This window comes from Perca flavescens, chromosome 4 (genome assembly GCF_004354835.1).
Source record: "Perca flavescens isolate YP-PL-M2 chromosome 4, PFLA_1.0, whole genome shotgun sequence".
Taxonomy (NCBI): domain Eukaryota; kingdom Metazoa; phylum Chordata; class Actinopteri; order Perciformes; family Percidae; genus Perca; species Perca flavescens.
Genome location: NC_041334.1, coordinates 31,450,005 through 31,469,562, shown reverse-complemented (window position 1 = coordinate 31,469,562; position 19,558 = coordinate 31,450,005). Strand labels below are relative to the sequence as shown.

Genomic DNA, 19,558 nt, shown 5'->3' with positions numbered 1-19,558 from the left:
ACCATTTACCAATTATCCTTTACCTACAGGGTAACATACAGGGTCACTTACTGTAAAGCTGTACTACAAATAGAGGAGGCTTCATGTAAGTAAATGCTCCTACAGCTTTGTTTGTTTCAACCAGCCATGAAAACTGACTGCACTAGTTATATCAGTTGCATGGCAGAGGGCATAGAGTTTCACATCGTAGTGATAATAATAAACTAATATATTTAACAATCATCATAATATTAGTTAGTCATCAACCTGCGGAGATCACTGAAAGGCCTTGTATTTTTATGTTTTCTGCTTTTAACTCACACTCCGAAGTTTTGTCCTCAAATGTGTGGGGTGTTTCACTTCTGCATGTATAGCTGCCCGTGAGAGAACTGGTAACAATACACTACAGTAAATCTTATCCTATAATGAGTCATAATGTCGTTGGAGGAATTAACATTTACAATTGCGCATTTGAACTACGAACAAAGGGGTACCACTTCATCACTATTCTTTACAAGCAATTTGCAGATCATCAGCTAGTTATTAGGCATCTGCAAATGCTTTATGGCATTTTTAAAAGGTTACTGAAACGACATCAGGCAGTGCCATGAATGGGCTTGCCATTTGAGTATTTGTCAATATATGCAGTGGTCGTTGTGCATGTGCATGCATTCATTCAGCTAATAAATGTTTCAGTGTAGTCGGTGTCTGACCTGTCTTTCCCTGTGTGCGACGGCTGCCCCGGCCGCCAGGGTGGCGGCGGCTGGCTGGGGCGGGTGGCTAGTAGGGGCGGTTGGCGTCCTTTGGCCTCTTCAGCTGCACCTTGAGTCTTTTCATGCCGATCTGGAAGCCGTTCATTGATTGGATGGCAGCTTGGGCACTACCTGGGTTGTCGAAGCTCACAAACCCTGGGGAAAGGCCATGAGAGAGAGAGAGAACGACGAGGATGTGGTTAGATGAAGTGGCAATGACGGTTTGGGGTTACAAAAGAATGGATAATGAAGATGAGTCCATAGATGAAGCAGTCTTTTACATGAATGCATAATTATAGAACTTTACAATACGAATGAAATAATTGAATCTGTACGTAAAACAATTAAAATCCACACACAATTGCAGTTGTTAGCAATAATGTAACATACTATGACTATATAATACAGCACTTCATAAGCATGAATAAAGCTAGCATACAGTATGACGACAACAACAATAGATCACAATTATAACAGAGAGCGAAGCATGCAACCAAAATCACAATATGAACTTGGTGATGGGATGTAAAACCAAAACATCAACGTGGTTGTGCTATTTTTGAGTTTCGGTTTTTAACTTCCACTTGAAAGTGAGAAAGCATCAAATTACAAATTAAACGCTGCATCTGAAAATTGCAACATGAATAATACAACAAAAATGTTGTGTTGTATTAATGAGCAAAAGCTACTTTGCAAATAGGTTTCACCTGACGGACTCTCCATTAAATATTCTCCACAATCCATTTAGAATTTGCCACATAATTATATGTTCGGCTAAATTGTGCTGTCAGTGGCATAAAGTGAGACAGCAGTCTCTCTATCTTTGCATGCTAGAGCAACTGGTATATTCTTAGCATGTACTGCTTTTGCTTACAGTAAGTTAGAGAATGAGAGTCAGCATTTGTGTTATGTAATAAAGTGCACAATAGCAATGCAACTGCACAAATATGGCATTAAAACAGAACTCACTTCTTTTGTGATTAGTTTGACTATTGATGTAAGTGTGATAACAGTCATATCACTGAAATATTTATCAAAATGAGAAATTAGTTAGAGCTTCAAAAAAAAAACGCCAGACAAAATCATTCTCTATTCTTTCTTTGTTTGTTTTTTTTAGTAACAACCAGCTTTTGCACAACTGTAGAGAAATTCTCCACTGTTTTGTTTTCATTTTTCAAGGGAGGTGGGTTGAGAGGTTAGGAAGGGGGTGTTGACTGCGGTAAGGAAGGTGATTAGTAAAAAAGAATAATCAGAATAAATAACCAATAATCTTTTGGTTTGTTCATTTTTACCCACCAAAGCATTTACTTTGGTTTGTCGCCCGATCCACAAACACTTTGGAGGAGATGACATTACCGAAAGGCAGGAACATCTGCATCAGCTCTCCATCCCCAAACTCCTGAGGGAGGTGGTAGATGAACAGGTTGCATCCCTCTGGTCCTGCACAGGAAACAGGGAGAAAGAGAGAGAGAGAGAGAGACGGAGAGATGGGGAGAGAAAAAAGGAGATAAGGGGCAAACGTCAGAGAAAGAGAGACAAGGAGAGGGAGAATCATTAAAGGTTGACCGCGGCAGGAGGAGACTTGATGATGAAGTCTGATGAAGGTGATGAAGTGGATAGAGTAGGGTACTCTTAGTGAAGGGGTACTTAAAGGCCCTGAAAACAGCCAGCCAGCTTCTTACTGGGATTTTTGGTCCTACATAAAAAAAAGAAATTCTCTCTGATTTGTTTAAATAGTTGGAAAAAATGTGATGTCATGTACTTCCATGCACCAATCAGGATAACATTTAAACATTTGATTAAAGCACATTTAAGCCTAAACTATTAGTTGATTAATCGATTAGTCGATCAACAGAAAACTGACTAGCGACTATTTGATAATTCAAAGGCAGATAAAAAAACATAGTTATTAGTTACAGATTCTCAATTGTGCGATTTTCTGCTTTTCTTTAATCTTATGTAATAGCAAATTGAATAGCTTTTGGTTTTGGACTGTTGGTTGGACAGAACAAGACCGTTTTCTAAAATTTGCAACAGGAAAATTCCGATCTGCAACGTGAGATCATTTTCTCTACTTGGAATATATTCTCTTAATATTAATAGTGAAATCAAGTTTGTAATCAGAGTTGCAAAAAACAGAAAACAGTAGAGCAGTATATCTCAGCACATAGTCATTAGTTGACAGTGACTTTAAAAACTCACAGGTTCAGCATTCACAGCTTTCAGGAATGTCTCTGGGATGCCACAGCTGTTAAATAATGTGCATTGTTTATTTTCCACAAGAGGGCAGTAAGGTCCTAAGCATGGGTGTCCCAAGCCTGGAGGTCATTGAGTTCATAAGTATGTTTACAGCTGAGTTTGAAATACTCATTAATGGTAGTAAAGTTAGTTACCCTACAACCAGCAAGGATAGGATCATATTCTCTCTCTCTCTCTCTCTCTCTCTCTCTCTCTCTCTATATATATATATATATATATATATATATATATATAATAACCTGAAACTCAATTTTTTTTTAATTTTGCTTTATTATTTAATCTCTGTTTTAAAAGACTGAAAATAGAGATTCTAGTTAGTGTTCCCTAATACATCCTGACTGATGCTATACTCCGTGTTAGTGTGAGTTCTCTGAATGTTTTGTTTTTGACAGACTGGTAAGAGGTGAAATCTTGCCTGAAAAAAGGTGAGAACTGTGAATTGCCTGGGTATTTTTAAACGTGGGCGTTTATTCCAGGACTATATTGGCCAGAGGATTGAAGACAAACAGAGAAGTAAATATGAGTAAACGTTTGCAGCATGTATGAATATTTAGTAGTGAATGGTGTGCCGTGTGTGTGAGTGTGTTACCTTCTCGTTGCTGCTGTGGAATGATGGGTGGAGGGTGGGGGAAGGCTTGGCTGATCTGGCCGTATGCAGCGGGGTAGGCTGCTGAGACACATACACACACAGCGTGGATCAGATAACAGTCGTGACTACAGCGCACACACACACGCTGATACATACAAACAATGTGATATATGCTGGGGCACAGCAGGCAATCGATCAGATAACCGACAATAGAGTCTACATGTTTCACACACGCATGCACGCACGCACGCACGCACGCACGCACGCACGCACACACACACACACACACACACACACACACACACACACACACACACACACACACACACAGATCAGTGCTGTGAGAGTGACAGACAGACCTGCATACTGCTGGACTCCTGTGTAAGCCTGCTGGAGAGGATCAGCTGCAGTGGGACTTTGAGCTGCTCCACCAGAGACACAGAGAGAAGGAGTTAGTGGTGTGGGGAGCATGGATAGATGCAGGTGTGTGTGTGTGTGTGTGTGTGTGCGTGCGTGTGTAGGGAGAAAGAGATGAGGCAGAGAGAGACGGAGGGAGAATGTAGATGGAGAAGAGGGTACGGAGGAAGGCGAGAGTAATATATAACAAAGGTGAGAGGGAGGAGGGATGGAAGAAGAGGAGATGGAGAGAAGAACAGATAGGAGAAGAAAAGCAAAAAGGTTAGAGAGCTGAACAGCGATGTGTCTGCTCGCTTTGCTTTCAGTGTGTGAGGAACTGAATTCTGAATCCATCTCTCTTTTGCTGGGTATTTTACTTTATGTTCCTCCTAAAGCATTTCAAAAGTAGCTCATTTCCAGAAAAGTTAAACTTTGAAGGACCACAGTTAAAACAAAAAACAACACACGGGTCCACTTTCACCACAGAAAAGGAACAAATGTGTCATAGACTTGCATCTATTATAAACAAATCCTATGAAGATTAAATATATATACTGTACTTAGACATTTAAAAAATGACAATTACAATACACACTCACAACACTGGATGCACCTGTTTCTATCACTTCACATGGGAGATACAGTTAATTATTTAAATAATTAAACGTGAACACATTCCCCTATTCTAAACACACTTGAAGCTACCACAGATGCCGCACCACACTTAATAAATACCCATCTGTACACATAGGACATGCACGTTATGTACACTACTGAGAAAACACACACACACACACACACACACACACACACACACACACACACACACACACACACACACACACACACACACACACACATATACTGATAACCACGTACACACATGGATAACCCCACTATCACCAAAAGCCAAAGAAATACTGAACACATCGTGGACTAACAGCAACACTGAAAAACGGGTCAGAAAGCCAGATGAAAGGAGAGAAGTATGGGCTCAAATAAAGGTCGATACATTCTAAGCTTGTAAAATTGTCTTCAGAAATAATTTAAAAGCCTGTGATTGTACAGCATATCATCCTTTGTAAACATCTGAAAAGTGTTTTGCGTGAAAAATTGAGTTTGTGAATGTATAGAAACTAGAAAACTATTCGTAAAAACAAATTATACTAATGTTACACAAAGACTCAAAGACAAAAGAATTCCTGTGAACATCTGAGTGCAGATTCAAAGAAGAACACTGTGAGAATCAATTCTCAAAGTACCCACACCATGTGTGACACTGAAATTACACATGAAAACACATTTAAGTTCTGAAAATGAATTTTGGCACTGCTTTGGCTGTGAAATCAGGGCCAAATTTCGTAACTTTGTAACTCTTAATGCAAGTGAGCACGTCTTACACTGACATTAGAGTGGGGACGCAGTTTTTAGCTTTGAATCCAAACAACTACAAATCTTTGTACAAACTTGAATTTCTCATGCAGTTTTTTTCAGAGGTTTACAAAGAATTATATAAAACAACAGGCTTAGAAATGATTTCTGAACATCATTTCACAAGCTCAAAATCTTATTGACCCTTATTTGAGCCCATGGTGAAGTGAAATAAAGAGGGGAAAGAGGATGGGGAGGAGGGAGCGCTACCTTCAGAGAGAGAGGAGATGAAGCAGCCACCCTGAACCCCAAAACAACTCCGCTGAGCCACGCCCAAGCCGTTTTTCTCCGAGTCCTCCCTAAAAACCACCTCCTGCAACACTGGAGAGACAAGAGTGTAAAAATAAATACTATAAACATATTTTTCTTCCACCTATTCACAGACAAAAACCAAGGTACTAGCCACGGCTCATGAAACAAGCGAACACTTAGGCTCCTGCAGCCCATAAGCACCTTTGCCAAACACTCATCTCTTCGACATGCTGACTGTCTGTGGGCTAAATTCATCTGGCCTCGGCCTCCTGAACATGCTTCAAGGCTATTCACGCCTGTAAGCCAGCTGCATGCACACTTTCCCGTTACAATGGATGCGTTTACCGCAGAGTGTGTCTCTAAGGATTTACATGTAAGCTTCATTTTCATGTAGTCCCGGTTTAACATGACAAACAGTATATTCATAATGTATACAGTGGGTTTTTTCTGTGTCTCTGCGTTTGCATACATGCCACTGAATTAATCAGACTTACCAGGGTAGTGGTGTATGCCGTTGGTGAAGACAGCCTCTGCAGGAGGTTGCCCATTTGCCTGGGGGGGCGGCATGCCAGTAAAACCATTTACACTAATGGGAGAGGGGATGCTGGTCACTGTGGGGGCGCTGATGCCTGGAGGAGTACTGCCACCTGCAGCCACGGGTCAGACGGGCAAAGCGAGAAAGAAACCGTAAACATTCCACAGTATTTTTTAAGACATTATGGAGAAGTTTTACTTTGTCTGACCACCTAGTAACTCTTGGAAATATCAGAGGGGTCGGTCCAGTGGGCCGGTGAAGACACTAAATGTCAGGGGCTAATTTCTTGTCACAGTATGGCCCTTACTGTGACACAACAGCCATTCGATCTGAATCTTAAACATATTGTATAATAAAAGTTAATACTGTGTTGATGATATATTATGGGTACCAATTATGTAGTTGTCTCAGATGATTGCATGTTGCCATGCCAGTGTGCTAGATTCTGTGTGAAAATATATGCCCATTTAAATCCAGTGCACTTTGTTGCTGTATTTTTCCACTGCGATGCTACAGTAATGCCTTGAAGGAACATACTGTTTTTTATTCATTACATATAACATTGCTGTTACCACTTTTTTAAAGCATTTTTTTAGATTAGATTTAATAATTTGTTATGCCTGAGATTTAGAAGTTATATATCTTTTAAGGGAGTGGGTAAAAAGATTGGCATTTGTAAATTTGAAATTGCACAACAATATTAGATGACCTGTTGCCCTTTCAGTAAGCTAGGCTATTGTTGCGGTCTTTGCTAACGCAATATGGAGAAAACTAGCGAGCTGTGCTGAATGGACCATGACACCAACGCAAAGTTGAACGCAATATAGTAGAGTTTGAGATTAGGCTCTGTGGGTTGCGTTCCAATTCATTTAAACAAATCACTCCTTACTTTGGTAAGGCGGACGGACGTATATACCTAAAAATCCAGCACGGCCCTTTAACCTTTGGTCTTTAACCACTGTTACCTGACGTTGGGGTCAGCGGTGCTCCTGGGATGCCATTGATGGTGGCCATGTGCTGCATCTGGGCAGCAGCAAAGGCCGCCATTGGACTGAGGTAGCCTCCCTGGCCTACAGACGCCATCAATGCCGCCTGCTGCTGCACCTGCACAGTGGAGGATTTTAAGAAAGGGTTGAGAATAATGCAAGAAAGAGGCGAAAGTTACTGAACTAAGAAAGAAAAAAGGAAGGAGCGGGGGTTTAAAAGGAAAGTGAGGAAAAACAGAGACTACCAGATAAAAACCAGGTAATGAATCCCATGAAATGTTTTTTTCTTTTCTTTCCCAAAACCTAAAAAATACATTTTTCATCTCGTCCTAGTGAAATACAATATTCCTAATTGGAGGGAGCTCATTGTTTTTTGCTAATTTCAGATGTGAGCTAGGATTAAGCACTCCATTTCATTATTGTGGTTCATCGAATAAATAACTGTGGATAAAGAAAGCGTTTTGCGGGGCGTCTTGCCTGAGCGTAGGCTCCGTAGGCTCCAAACTGCAGGGCCATAGGGTTGAAGATGCCCATCTGACCAGCCATCTGCTGCATGCGGCGGATGGTGCGCTCCTTATCCGTGTCGGCGAACTTCACCACCAGACTGGATGAGGCACCCTGTGCACCAACCCATCCACCCACCCACACATACACACACAAACGCCACGCAGAACATAGTTAGTGTGTACCGATACACATGACATAAGCTTGTATCTGCACTTGCACGCACAAACACACATCCTCTCCTGCCAAACCAATGGTGTCAGAGCTGTAGTTGGCACCCATTGCCCTGAAATAGTCAGGATGGGTCATATGCAAAGGACAAATTCCCTCACTGGGATTAATAAAGTATAGCTTAACTTAACTTAAAGGTAATTAAACTTTATGTGACTCATCTTTCTACGTGACTCACCTCTCTTACATAAATCTACATGCTCATACACACAGTTAGGATGTACTCACAGGCATTGTCTGACTGCCGTGTAGTGCACTGATGGCTGCCTGAGCTTCAGCGTGAGAGGAGTATTTTACAAATGCACAGCCTGAAGAGAGAGAAAGACAGGGGAGAAAAAGAGACAGTAAATACAAAAGAGAAATGTTTACTGAAAAGTATTAGCAAAGCAAAGCACTGCGAATAACAAGACAAAAAGTAAAATGTTTCCTGGTTTGTTTTCACCTAGGATAGGTTTACTGCAGCATTAAGGCAACAAACATTTAGTAGACAAAGCCCTCTTTGCTGAGGAGGGCTACATTAGTGTGGATCGACGCTCAATAAGCTGGCTAAACATGCCACTCTGACACCATTAACAACTTTGGGATCCTCTGATAGGGCTTAAAATGCCACAACATTCTGGTGTCGCTTACTATTGACAAGCCCCGTTGATGAATTTGAATGATCAAGTTCCCAGTAATTATTGAGCTAAAGCCCACTTAGCCGAGTAAGCTGGCTGATGAGGCCTTGTTAATGGAGCTTCACGGAGGAATCAGAATGATCAAGCCCACTGTAATCATCAGGCTTAGTTATCATCGGGCCTCATTGATTGGCTGCTAAGCCCACTGATGAACTTCATGCATTGAACTTGTGTAGCACCCTGACAACATTTCGAAAGGACATTTTTTTCTGGCATGACATAAAGCCTGGTGGTTAATAAGGAGGTTGGCTTGGTTTTTTTACTTCATCAGAGCCGTGTAGGTTGACTCATAAGGTTAATGGGGTTCATCTGTAAAGAATTATTGGTTTATATCTCTCATCCCTGTGGGCAAAGCCTTCAAATGACATTTACTGTTTAAATTTCCAGATTCTACAGTATTCTTATGTAACCACTCCTCTGATGATTGTGGAATAGTCTGCTTTGACATCACTCAACACGGAGTGTTTAAGGAGAACTTTGCAAAGTCACCAACTTTGAAAGGCAAAATCATTTCTGTGCAGTAGTCTGTGAAAAAAGCCTGCTGGCTCAAAGTCATAAACAGCTATAAACTCACCTTTGCTGTTTCCGTCGGGACCTCTGAGGATGGTGCATTCCTCGATGCTGCCGAAGGACTCGAAAAGGCGCCGCACGTCATCTTCTGACTGTTGCTTGTTGAGCATGCCCACAAAGAGCTTTCTGTCTTCTAAAAGAGAAAGGAATAGGTCACGATCAGAAGATCAGAGATGCCTTTTGATATTCTACATAAAGGCACGCTATGTTCCCTGAAACAGCAGTGTTTTTTACTCATCCTTACTTGCATGCAAAAAAACGTTTTGTGATACAACAGACTGTAGGCTATATGTTATCCAAGGTAACATATGTTATCCACCCATTTATTTGCACATCTTTAGATCTCAATTGGGTTTGAATGAAGCTATTGGCTCAAAGCTATTTGCTTAACCACACATTCTTGATGAGTATATTATTCTAAACAAAGAGTTCATGGTCATAGTGGGTGCTCAGCTCCATTTGGAAAAAATCAGCAATGCAATAACAATAGAATAACATTTAAAATGTTTATAATAAGTCAGTGACAGATGTCGATAATTATATTACACAAACAGCTTTATTGAATTAATTTGGAAACTGTTAAGTTTAGTGACAAATTTCAGTGGCACTGATTTAGCAGTCCTCGCTCATGCCACATTCAATAGTACTTGCTGAACACTGTCTGTAATACATTGTGTATTTTAAATTATGTAGCAGGTTTTTTTCTTGGTTTACCTGGTTTTACATTTATTCATATTTTTCATATTTTGATTTCATTACAAATTTCTAGTGGAAGAACTCATGTTTAAGGCAAGAAAACCTTTTTTTTTGCGCAGTCTTTGTCCTGTGGGAACACGGCTGACAACGTGCCCTCAGCTCTCAGAGTCTGATGGTAACAGCACAATGCTCGCTCGACTCGTGTCGCCTGCAGTAAATGTGTGTTTATAACTCCTGGTATGTGACAAATCTTTTTAGGATAAACAAAATATTGTTACTGGCTAATATATAAAACAACCTGTTTGGCTTGTAGTTGTAGAGTAGCTCAAAATGTAAGATAAGAGGCTGATATGATACTCCACTCTTCATGAGAGTACAGTGAGTGAATGTTATGGTTATCCAACTATTCCATTCCTTTTTCTGTAGCATCTTGCTTCATACCATCTGAACTGTTTGTCTGTAACAATGTCATGCCAAAAACAAGCAGTGTGTTTCAGGCACCTCTATACTGTTGTAAACATGTCGTAGTAATACTGTGATATATCTGAACATGAAAGAAAAATAAAATACTATCTGTGATTAAATTTAGATATTTTAATCCCTTGTAGATCAATAAAAAAGGTAATGGTAAATTGGTCTTCGATTTTCCTTCTATCCTATTTTATGTTTACATAGTTGTGAATACATTACGTAAAGAAAGAGAGACAACACCTGCACACACCATCTTGGTAACTGATGTATTTGTCGAATATGCAACGATATCTAATGGACACTAACAATGGCTTGTGTGAAAATCCAGGGGTCTGACTTATCAGGCTAATCAGACAATTTTTGTACATCAAGTGCTACCTGCGAGGAATTGTGCCTGTCACAGGTATTAGACAGACAGACGCGTTGGTGTGCCTGTCCTCAGGTCAGAACATGATTCAAATTTAATGGAAGTCTAAGTTAAGTTCCATAGCAAGTTTGTCCGGGGAGCTCTGTTTACATGTAACAACGCATTTGGTTGTCATTATATTAAATATGCATCGCATACAGGATGCCAGTGTCTGCTGCACAATATTGAGGCTGCAAGTTTAACTGTGAAACCAATTAGATATAAAAATAAATATAATCTAACAGAAATAACAAGTAATATGCATAAGTCAAAGGTTATGTTGAATCCAGCAGACAATTACATGAATGCAGGGTTGAATGGGAGGGTAACCTGTTGTTATTCAGGAAGCTATGCATACCACCACTGGAAAGCACTGATAAAGACTTTCAAAATAAAATGCCTACTTTCTGCACAGGGATACATCAGATAAAACATTAGGGAAATGACTTGTTCATGTTATCAAGTCACACAGCACCAATTTAACACATTTCTCGGTCTACATTATTTCTCATTACAAACACATAGCAACCAGTCTTTTGCACATAGCAGCTGCTGTCTTCTTCTTTCTTTAAGTTAATATTGGCATTTCAGAACATTTGGTGAACAGTCTCTGTGGACAAAACATTAACTTCCCGAACCCAAATCTTTCTTCTTTCAATTATTTTTTTCAACAAACTTGTATGCTGTCAAAAAGAATTGCAGGATGAAATAATCAGATAAAACTGTACAATTATGGATTTTGATAAAATACAGTCAGACTGAGGTCCAGCATCAGTTCATTATTCACCATGAAAGCGTGTTTGAGTCACTGAATGAGTGTTTGAGGAAAATTGTGAGGCAGACGGTGAAAGTGTGTTAGCACAAAACAGTAGCAGATGTGTCGGTGTGCCAGGCTGTCTGTTTTTACGTTGCACAGAATATCGAAGCATTGTGGAAATGGATATGGAATGGATGTATATGTTGGGAAATTAATGAGCCTCAGTGCAATTGCCTCTGAATTTGTTTTGCAAATGAACATGTGTCTAGGTGTGGTTATCTGTGTGTGTGTGTGTGTGTGTGTGTGTGTGTGTGTGTGTGTGTGTGTGTGTGCATGCATGTTTAGGGTCTGTTCTCCACCGCCTGTGCCTGACAGGGTATCCTTGCAGAGTCAACAAGACTAATCTGTGCTCTGGCCTTGCACTGTACACACAGAACAGACCCACGCATCTTGAAATGTTTGGTCCCCCACCTTTTACTTGAGTATTTCCATTTTATGCTGCTTTATACTACTACAGTGTCTAGTTGGGAACTGCTCGTGTTTCAGATGTCCGATTTTTTTTAATAACCCAAATGCCCAAATGATCCATTATTTCATAAAAATAATCTGTGTAGCAGAATTTTTTTTCTTTTTTCTTTTCTCTTTCCTTCCCCTATTAATCATTATTCAACTCATTTATGTTGCGACATGAGGGGGGAGTGACCCTTAAGCTGGGACTCATTGGACTAAACTACCTAACTTTGTATATGACATTTTTTTTAAAGTAGCCCCAACTCCACCAGCTACAACAGTAAAATGCTACTTACACTGATGTATCATTATTAACAATATAATAATGTAATATATAATAATACAGTGTATTAGTCACAAGGGACATTTTCTGCAGAACTATAATTTTACTGCTGATACTTTAAGTACATTTTACTGATAATGCTTTTTTTGCTTTTACAATCAGTATGATTTTAAATGCCGGACTTTTACTTGTAATGGCATATTTTCAGTGTGCTGGTACTAGTAAAGGATCTAAATTCTTCTACCACCACTGCAATTAAAATGTAAAACCCTGACAATACGATATAGCTTTGCATTCATACCCGAGAAAAAACATCCAAGGGAAAGACAGTGTGCAGAATAGATGAGGAGAATAGAAGTGGGCTGAGGACATACATACAGAGAAAGATAGATCCAAATAATAGACAGAGGTATGGACGGCCTGCATTGCCCTGCACTTTGCTTCCTCGCTCTTGGTGCTCGCCTCTCTTCCCTCCTGCTCCATCAATCATACTCAGAGCACCAGCAAACTAAATAGAAGAGGATGTCGCACAATCTCTCTTCCTTTCCTTAAAAGGTTGTTTCCCCCGTTACAGGCTAACACCTCTTTCTCAGTCCTTAAACTTCTCTCTGCTTATCAACCTTCAACTCCTTGCATGCTCTATTTCCTGTTTTTTCCCCCGTCTTTTTGTCTTTCTTGTGACTGAAGAATCACTCTGGTGCCAATTATATTAACAACTGCGAAGTTTGAAAGACTCCAGCTAAAAACGGTCAAACTGCATCAATCTTCTCTTGTACAGTCCATTGATTGATGTCAGGAGCAGGTCACTACATGTCTAGACATAGAAAATGCACTTTAAGCTGTCTTAGCTGTCAATACAGTAGCCTACGCCAGACACAAATGACCAGACTAGACATCCACTTTCATTCACACAGATCTGTCAATTGAAACTGCAGTTTATTTGGTCAATGCAAACTTGTGACATAAGTCAAACAGGACTTGCTTTGTTGCAGACAGCGTTATAAAAGGTGTTTGACAAAAAGAAGTGACCTGTTTTCCCCACAAGCATGACGTGACATGCATGTTTCTGTGTATGTGCGTACATGTACATGTACATGCATCAGTGCATACGATGAAACTCCAAGAAAGGAGCTAAGGGCAGCGCCAGCCAGGAGGAACACTGTTTTTACATAATGCGTTCTGAATAGTGGAGGGTCCAGCCAGGCCGCGCTGTCAGCCTGCGTCGAGGTACAGGGCATCTAATGGGACAGATAATGGTGAGGCTGATACGCACAAGCAGCATGTTTGTAGGTCTAGAACAAAGGAAGGTAGGTAGCAAGGAAGAAGAGGCGGGGAGGAAAAGAAGGATAAGAGGGCATACAGTACCTCCTCGACTCTCGCTATCTGCTGGCTTCACCTGGATTGGTCTATTCATCTGTGACAGAGAGAGAAAGAGAGGACAAAGAGAGAAAAAGAAGAAAACAAGAGACAACCAGTAAGCATTGTGTACTCATGTAATAGCGCATGCTTTTACCCCCGTCCCCCAAAAAAGTTTTTTAGAATCACTCAGCCAAATTGCAGATAAAGTGTATTGAAAATCTCCAAAGCTGTAGCACTTATAGCCATTGGGGGAATAGCTAGTTGGGAATATGGGTTGGAAATATTATTTGATGTGAGATGAAAGAAGAGAGAAGGGTTGGAAAGGGGATAAGCAGAGGGATGAAGGGAACGATAGAAAGAGGGATGGAGGGAGGATGGTGGAGAGGTAACTCTGGGTCAGCAGAGCTACTGTGACAGTGTATCCTCTCTGGATGCTTGTGTGCCATCGTGAAGTGGTCTGTTTGGACTTGGATATACGTAATGTGGTATTTACAAACACACACACACACACAAACAGCAAAATCAACTCATACACACATCATCATCATCAAACTTTATTACAGACTCAAGGTCCAAATCACCCACAACAATACATAAATACATATCCATAAAAGCACATGCATACACACCTACCTACACATGTAATAAATATAAAAACAAACAAATTACACAGAATACACATACTGTAGTATGTATGAGGTAAGCCTCACTATAAAATGTTCTTGCACAATCCTCTCTTAACCTCACACACAAGTTTGTACATACAAGATAACACACACACACACACACACACACACACACACACACACACACACACACACACACACACCTGTGGTCTCCCCCAGTGAGACCTTTCTACAGTGTGTCCGCCGAGGCCCTCCTTTCATTTCACTCCTGCCTGTCAAACCTTCCCTCTCCGCCTCACCACCCGGCTAAACGCTCGCCGCCAATCAATTTTTAATAATGCCAATCGCCACACTGCCAGGAGGAATGGAAGGAAAGGCGGGAGGGAGGAGGGGCAGAGGAGAGGAGAGAGGAGAAAAGAGGAAAGGAAAGGAGAGGAGAAGAGGAGAAAGCTGAGGATGAAAAGGGAGGAGATAAAGGTCAAGGTTCTGTGTGTGATGCAGCATCAGTGTTTTGCTAAATGTCATTAAATCTTTTCTTCAGAGTTTGCTGATACAGTCATCATCTTAATGAATCTCTGGGCTTTCAGATGATTCACCAAAGGCAAAACCTTTGAGCACGAGGACACAATGTCACAGCGCAAACGCAATTAATGCTCGGACCTTCACCCTTTCCTGGCTCTTTTCTGCTGCTAATATTAAACCACATCATCCTTCATAACATTTATTTAAAATGGAGTTACCCATTCCTTCCTCTCCTCGTCTCCTCCCTCTCTTTGACAGCCAAGAGAACCCTACTAATGTTTTTAATGTGCTGTGATGCATTATTTATCAGACTGGCTGTTGATATGGAAAAAGGACAAGAGGGGATAAAAGAACTGGTGAATGAAAAAAGGGAGTTAAAATGAGTAAAAAAAAAGTATGAGAGAAAGAAGGATGTGAATTAAAAACAGTGCTGGGTAGGGAAGAGGGAGATTTTAGGAGGGGTGAAACCAAACAGGGTGAGAAAAAAGAGAGACACTGGAAAACTGTAAAAAAAAAAACAAAAAAAAACAGGGGTGTTTGAGAAGAGAAAAATGGGGTGATAAAAAAGGAGGGGGGAGGAATGAGGAAAAAAGGACATGGGGGGAGATGAGGACATAGATCAGAGTATGGGACAAGGTCAGCCCAGTGCTCCCAAGGGGCCTATAAGCCTGCATACATATGAGCGCTTTTACCGTGACCCATACAAATGGTCTGGCCTCAATCTGACCTAATTGCGTTCCACCTCCACTGGTTTTATGCAAGCACTGGTCTTAACCCGCACAGTATATGACGCCACTGACCCTCTGAGGTTATGTGTAATTTTTCTGGTCTTAATTTCACTCTGCACTAAGATTGTAGGGACCCACAATTATTTGGGTTTATGTTTCACTTTTAAAAAAGCAAGCCCAGAGTTATTAATGCTTTCTTTTCTTTCTTTGAACTCTCCCTTTGACTAAGAAAGAACACCCTCACCCCTAAAATCTTAAGATATTTGAATGTTAATGATGCTGTCCTCTACACATGGCAAAACACACCTCTGTATCCACGGCACACATGACGTCATCTTATTGATGTAAAATATATATATATATATATATATATATATATATATATATATATATATATATATATATATATATATATATATATTATATAACAAATCTAACAAGGAAGACTGAAATAAAATATAAATCTGAGATAAACTAAACATTAAAGACCCTCCCTTGTTCTCCGCGAAAAACTTAAATTAAAACACCCCCTACCCCCTCACCCTCTATTAATGTTAGTACTGTCCCTTAATGTAACATTTATTTTAGTTCAAAACTTGAAGCAATTTTTTACTCCACTGTAATTCTTGAAACACCTAGCATCCTATAAACTAACTTCACAGATTAATCAGCTCATACATTTTTCAGATACATTTCAAAATAATGTTAAGGGGTTTAACCATTATTTTTTTTTGTCACTGAAAGCTGAGTGGAGTTTCATGGGCTCTCTATCAGTGGTAGCCATTATCCCATAGCCCATAAACCGATTCAAGGTCAGTTGTATCACCCTGCTCATAATATGGTGAGTTAGCACCAGCCCACTGGACAACTGATCCCAAAACAGTTGTTAAAACCAGACGCTGACTAGCATGGATAGCTCCCCTAGGATGTATGTGGTGGTGTTAGCCAAAGCCAGATGGCATCATTGAGCAGCAGAAGCAAAACAATACAATACACAGATAATACATGAAGCTCTCTTTAGCCTAATGCCAGTATGAGAAAAAAAATGCCATCTACATTTACACACAAAGGCACTGAGATGCAGACATACATACATATATAAACACATGTACAGTACACACACAAACAGGCTTACATGACTAGAAATGCGCGCTTATACACACAAGCTTGGCTCATGCACAAGCATGCAAAATCACAAATAGGCCTATGCATCCAAGCATGCATAGAAACATACAACAGTACACAAATAAACACACACAAATAAACACACACAAAGACACACACACACACACACACACACACAATGAATATGTAAATGTATCCTTGTGAGTCAACATGTTCTGTAAATTGGCTCATCTCTCAGCATACACACCTAATACCTTGCATGAAGCGTGCCTTTTTTTCCTCAGCCTTGTGTATGCGGCTGTCTATTCATACTTTAAAAACACTACACACATGTTCACTACACACATGCAGGTTTAGTAAGCTCCATTGTTGCTGAAAGTCCACCTCAGCAGCCTCGTGTTAGAGTGGCCTTGGTGTACCGCATGATCGACAGCTCGAAAAGAACTGCACGGGCACACACACACACACACACACACACACACGCACACACATATTCTTGCTACACTCCTCTGTTGATTATGCAACTCAATGACAGCGCTCTGCCTCAGTGCTGCCATAGATTCCCTGCTAACTAGAAGCTAAGGGAATACATGGTCTGGATGCAGCCTGTGCTGTACCAAACTGGTGAGTCATTCTTCTGAATCAGTTTAGTACAGCCTGAATGTCTAGTGAGGCCCACAAGATTAGCTGAAAACAGTGTGGGACTATCGTTTGCTATATTGGATTCTACCTTGAAATGGGGCAAAATTGAAGTCCTTGATCTGAGTTTTCTGCTGACTGTATTGATTTCACTGCGTGCAAACCACAGAAATTAAGTTACAAAAACGCGGCTACGATGACAACTCTATGGGATTTTTATCCACTGAATTTCTGTCTAGTACCTTGTTATGTCAGATGTGCTTCAAATACAGTTTATTACAAGTTGCTCAAGACAGTGCAAGTGCCAGCCTCCAAAACTACACACAAACTAATACATGCAGCCACAGTAATTCACAACACTCACAGGTACACAAGAGCACACAGTCACTCACACTCTCATCATTGTCTGTTGAAAAGAATATTGAAAGTATGCTTCACGAAACTCGGGAGAGGAGGTAGGATTTTCTCATTTTCACCCTTGTCTGGCAGATGTGTTTTCGAGAGAGAGAGAGAGAGAGAGAGAGAGAGAGAGAGAGAGAGAGAGGAGCAGTGCAGGCCAGGTCATTTCATTATCACAGTGAGAAAGCACTCCATGAAACTCTCCCAGGGAAGCAAAGAAGGCTGCCTTTATAATATTCCTCTTCTACTATTGTGAAAACTTGCTTTATTTTACATTTTGCAGCTAAAGGCCCTTTTTTCTTTTACGTCATTCTGTCTCCGTGCCATTTGAATTAAGGTGTTTGGGTTTTTGTGTGCTTTCTGTTCATACATATACTGATTCCTAAGTGTACCGTATATGAAAGCAAGTATCTGAAAGGGATGTTGAGATTCTCTGCAGGAGCAGTACCACAGGGTCGGAAGTGTAACCAAAGGTCGGTATTCATACTGTCAAATGAACCACTGGCACTCGACCTGGACATGCTTTCCAAAGTATCTCAGCATGCACAACACTCATTTGGATGGAAACATGCCAATGAAAACATTAGCTGAACAAATATGCTTATAATCATGAGATGCTTTTGGGAAACTGGGCCCCTCAGTGGCAAGATAAGCTGAAAAACTAGAAACATTTAGCAGGCATGTAATAGATTTCACCAGTGGTCACAGAGAGGACAACCTATTTTAAAAGTATTGATTTTACATTAATTCACAGAAGCATTACACTCCCATGGAATACCCCCACATTTCCATCAAAGCTCCTGCAGTACATGTAAAAATTTCATTGTATTGACTTTTGCAACCTCTTGAGGCACAGAAGTATTTTACAACATCTGTAGCAAAAGGCCAGCTCACACCCTTCCACCGCCATTACCACCACAGACTGCAGAGAGAAGTGCCGTAATGTGACTAATGGAACTGGAATCAGCTTGTGTTGTTTCCCATGGCAAAAGATGTGTTCATCAGGAGTGGAATTCAGGTCAGTCAGTCAAATGGCATTGCCTCACCTCATACTCAGTGATCCTCTTTGCAAGTGCACAGGCTAATCCTGGTAAATGTTTTTTTCCCCCAGTCACCAGACAGAGCTAGAGAAGCAGTTCTTGTTTATAATATTATGGTTGGGAATTTACTAAATGTACCCAATGCTAAAGACATGCAAGCTCATGTCCTATTCAGTGGTGCTGAATAGGACATGAGGTGCAGTTAAAAATATATTGCTGTAGTGGAGGAAGTAAGTATTTCACAGATCTTTTCCTAAAGTAAAAGTAGCAATACCACAGTGTAGAAATACTCATGCATTCAAGTTTGAATTCAAAGTTCAAAGTATTAGCATCAAAATGAAATTAAAGTGCCAAAAAAAAGTACTTGGATGATGAGACTCAGAATTATGATTATTGATGCAATAATGTGTACATCATGTATATATATATATATATATATATATATATATATATATATATATATATATATATAACATATATTTATATATAACATATATTATAATTCCAACTGAATTGCTAAAAGTAGGACAGAACAAAATACCCGAAAATACCCAGAATGCAATGTGACGTTACAGGCCCTGTTTGACAAAAAATTTCGCTCAGTCTATAGCAGGGTTGATCATGGCTTGAAAGTTGATGAATAGTTAAATTCCACTTGGATTCCAATCAGGTTTAATCTCCAGTAATGTCTACATATCTCAGTGAGCATTTTGCTTTCTTTCCTTTCCCTGTAGTTCTTAATCCTGACATATGGCCAAACACCAAACCTCTCTTTTGATGTTCATGTGAAACATATTGCGGAGAGATCAATGTCTGTGTGTGAGGGTTAAGACGAC

At 40.2% G+C, this 19,558-nt stretch overlaps 1 protein-coding gene across 1 annotated transcript in view; it reads right to left on the bottom strand.

Moving 5' to 3' along the window:
* Positions 1 to 19,558, bottom strand: part of celf4 (CUGBP, Elav-like family member 4) — a 78,370-nt gene that overhangs the window by 2,088 nt on the left and 56,724 nt on the right. Inside the window, exons 3-13 of the mRNA XM_028574813.1 lie at positions 13,650 to 13,698; positions 9,166 to 9,294; positions 8,143 to 8,222; positions 7,657 to 7,797; positions 7,159 to 7,297; positions 6,153 to 6,305; positions 5,617 to 5,727; positions 3,939 to 4,001; positions 3,580 to 3,657; positions 2,028 to 2,171; positions 693 to 887 (exon numbers count right to left, since the gene is read on the bottom strand). Coding sequence (XP_028430614.1) covers positions 760 to 887; positions 2,028 to 2,171; positions 3,580 to 3,657; positions 3,939 to 4,001; positions 5,617 to 5,727; positions 6,153 to 6,305; positions 7,159 to 7,297; positions 7,657 to 7,797; positions 8,143 to 8,222; positions 9,166 to 9,294; positions 13,650 to 13,698 — 1,215 coding nt within the window. The 3' untranslated portion in view covers positions 693 to 759. The remainder of the gene's footprint in view (positions 1 to 692; positions 888 to 2,027; positions 2,172 to 3,579; positions 3,658 to 3,938; positions 4,002 to 5,616; positions 5,728 to 6,152; positions 6,306 to 7,158; positions 7,298 to 7,656; positions 7,798 to 8,142; positions 8,223 to 9,165; positions 9,295 to 13,649; positions 13,699 to 19,558) is intronic.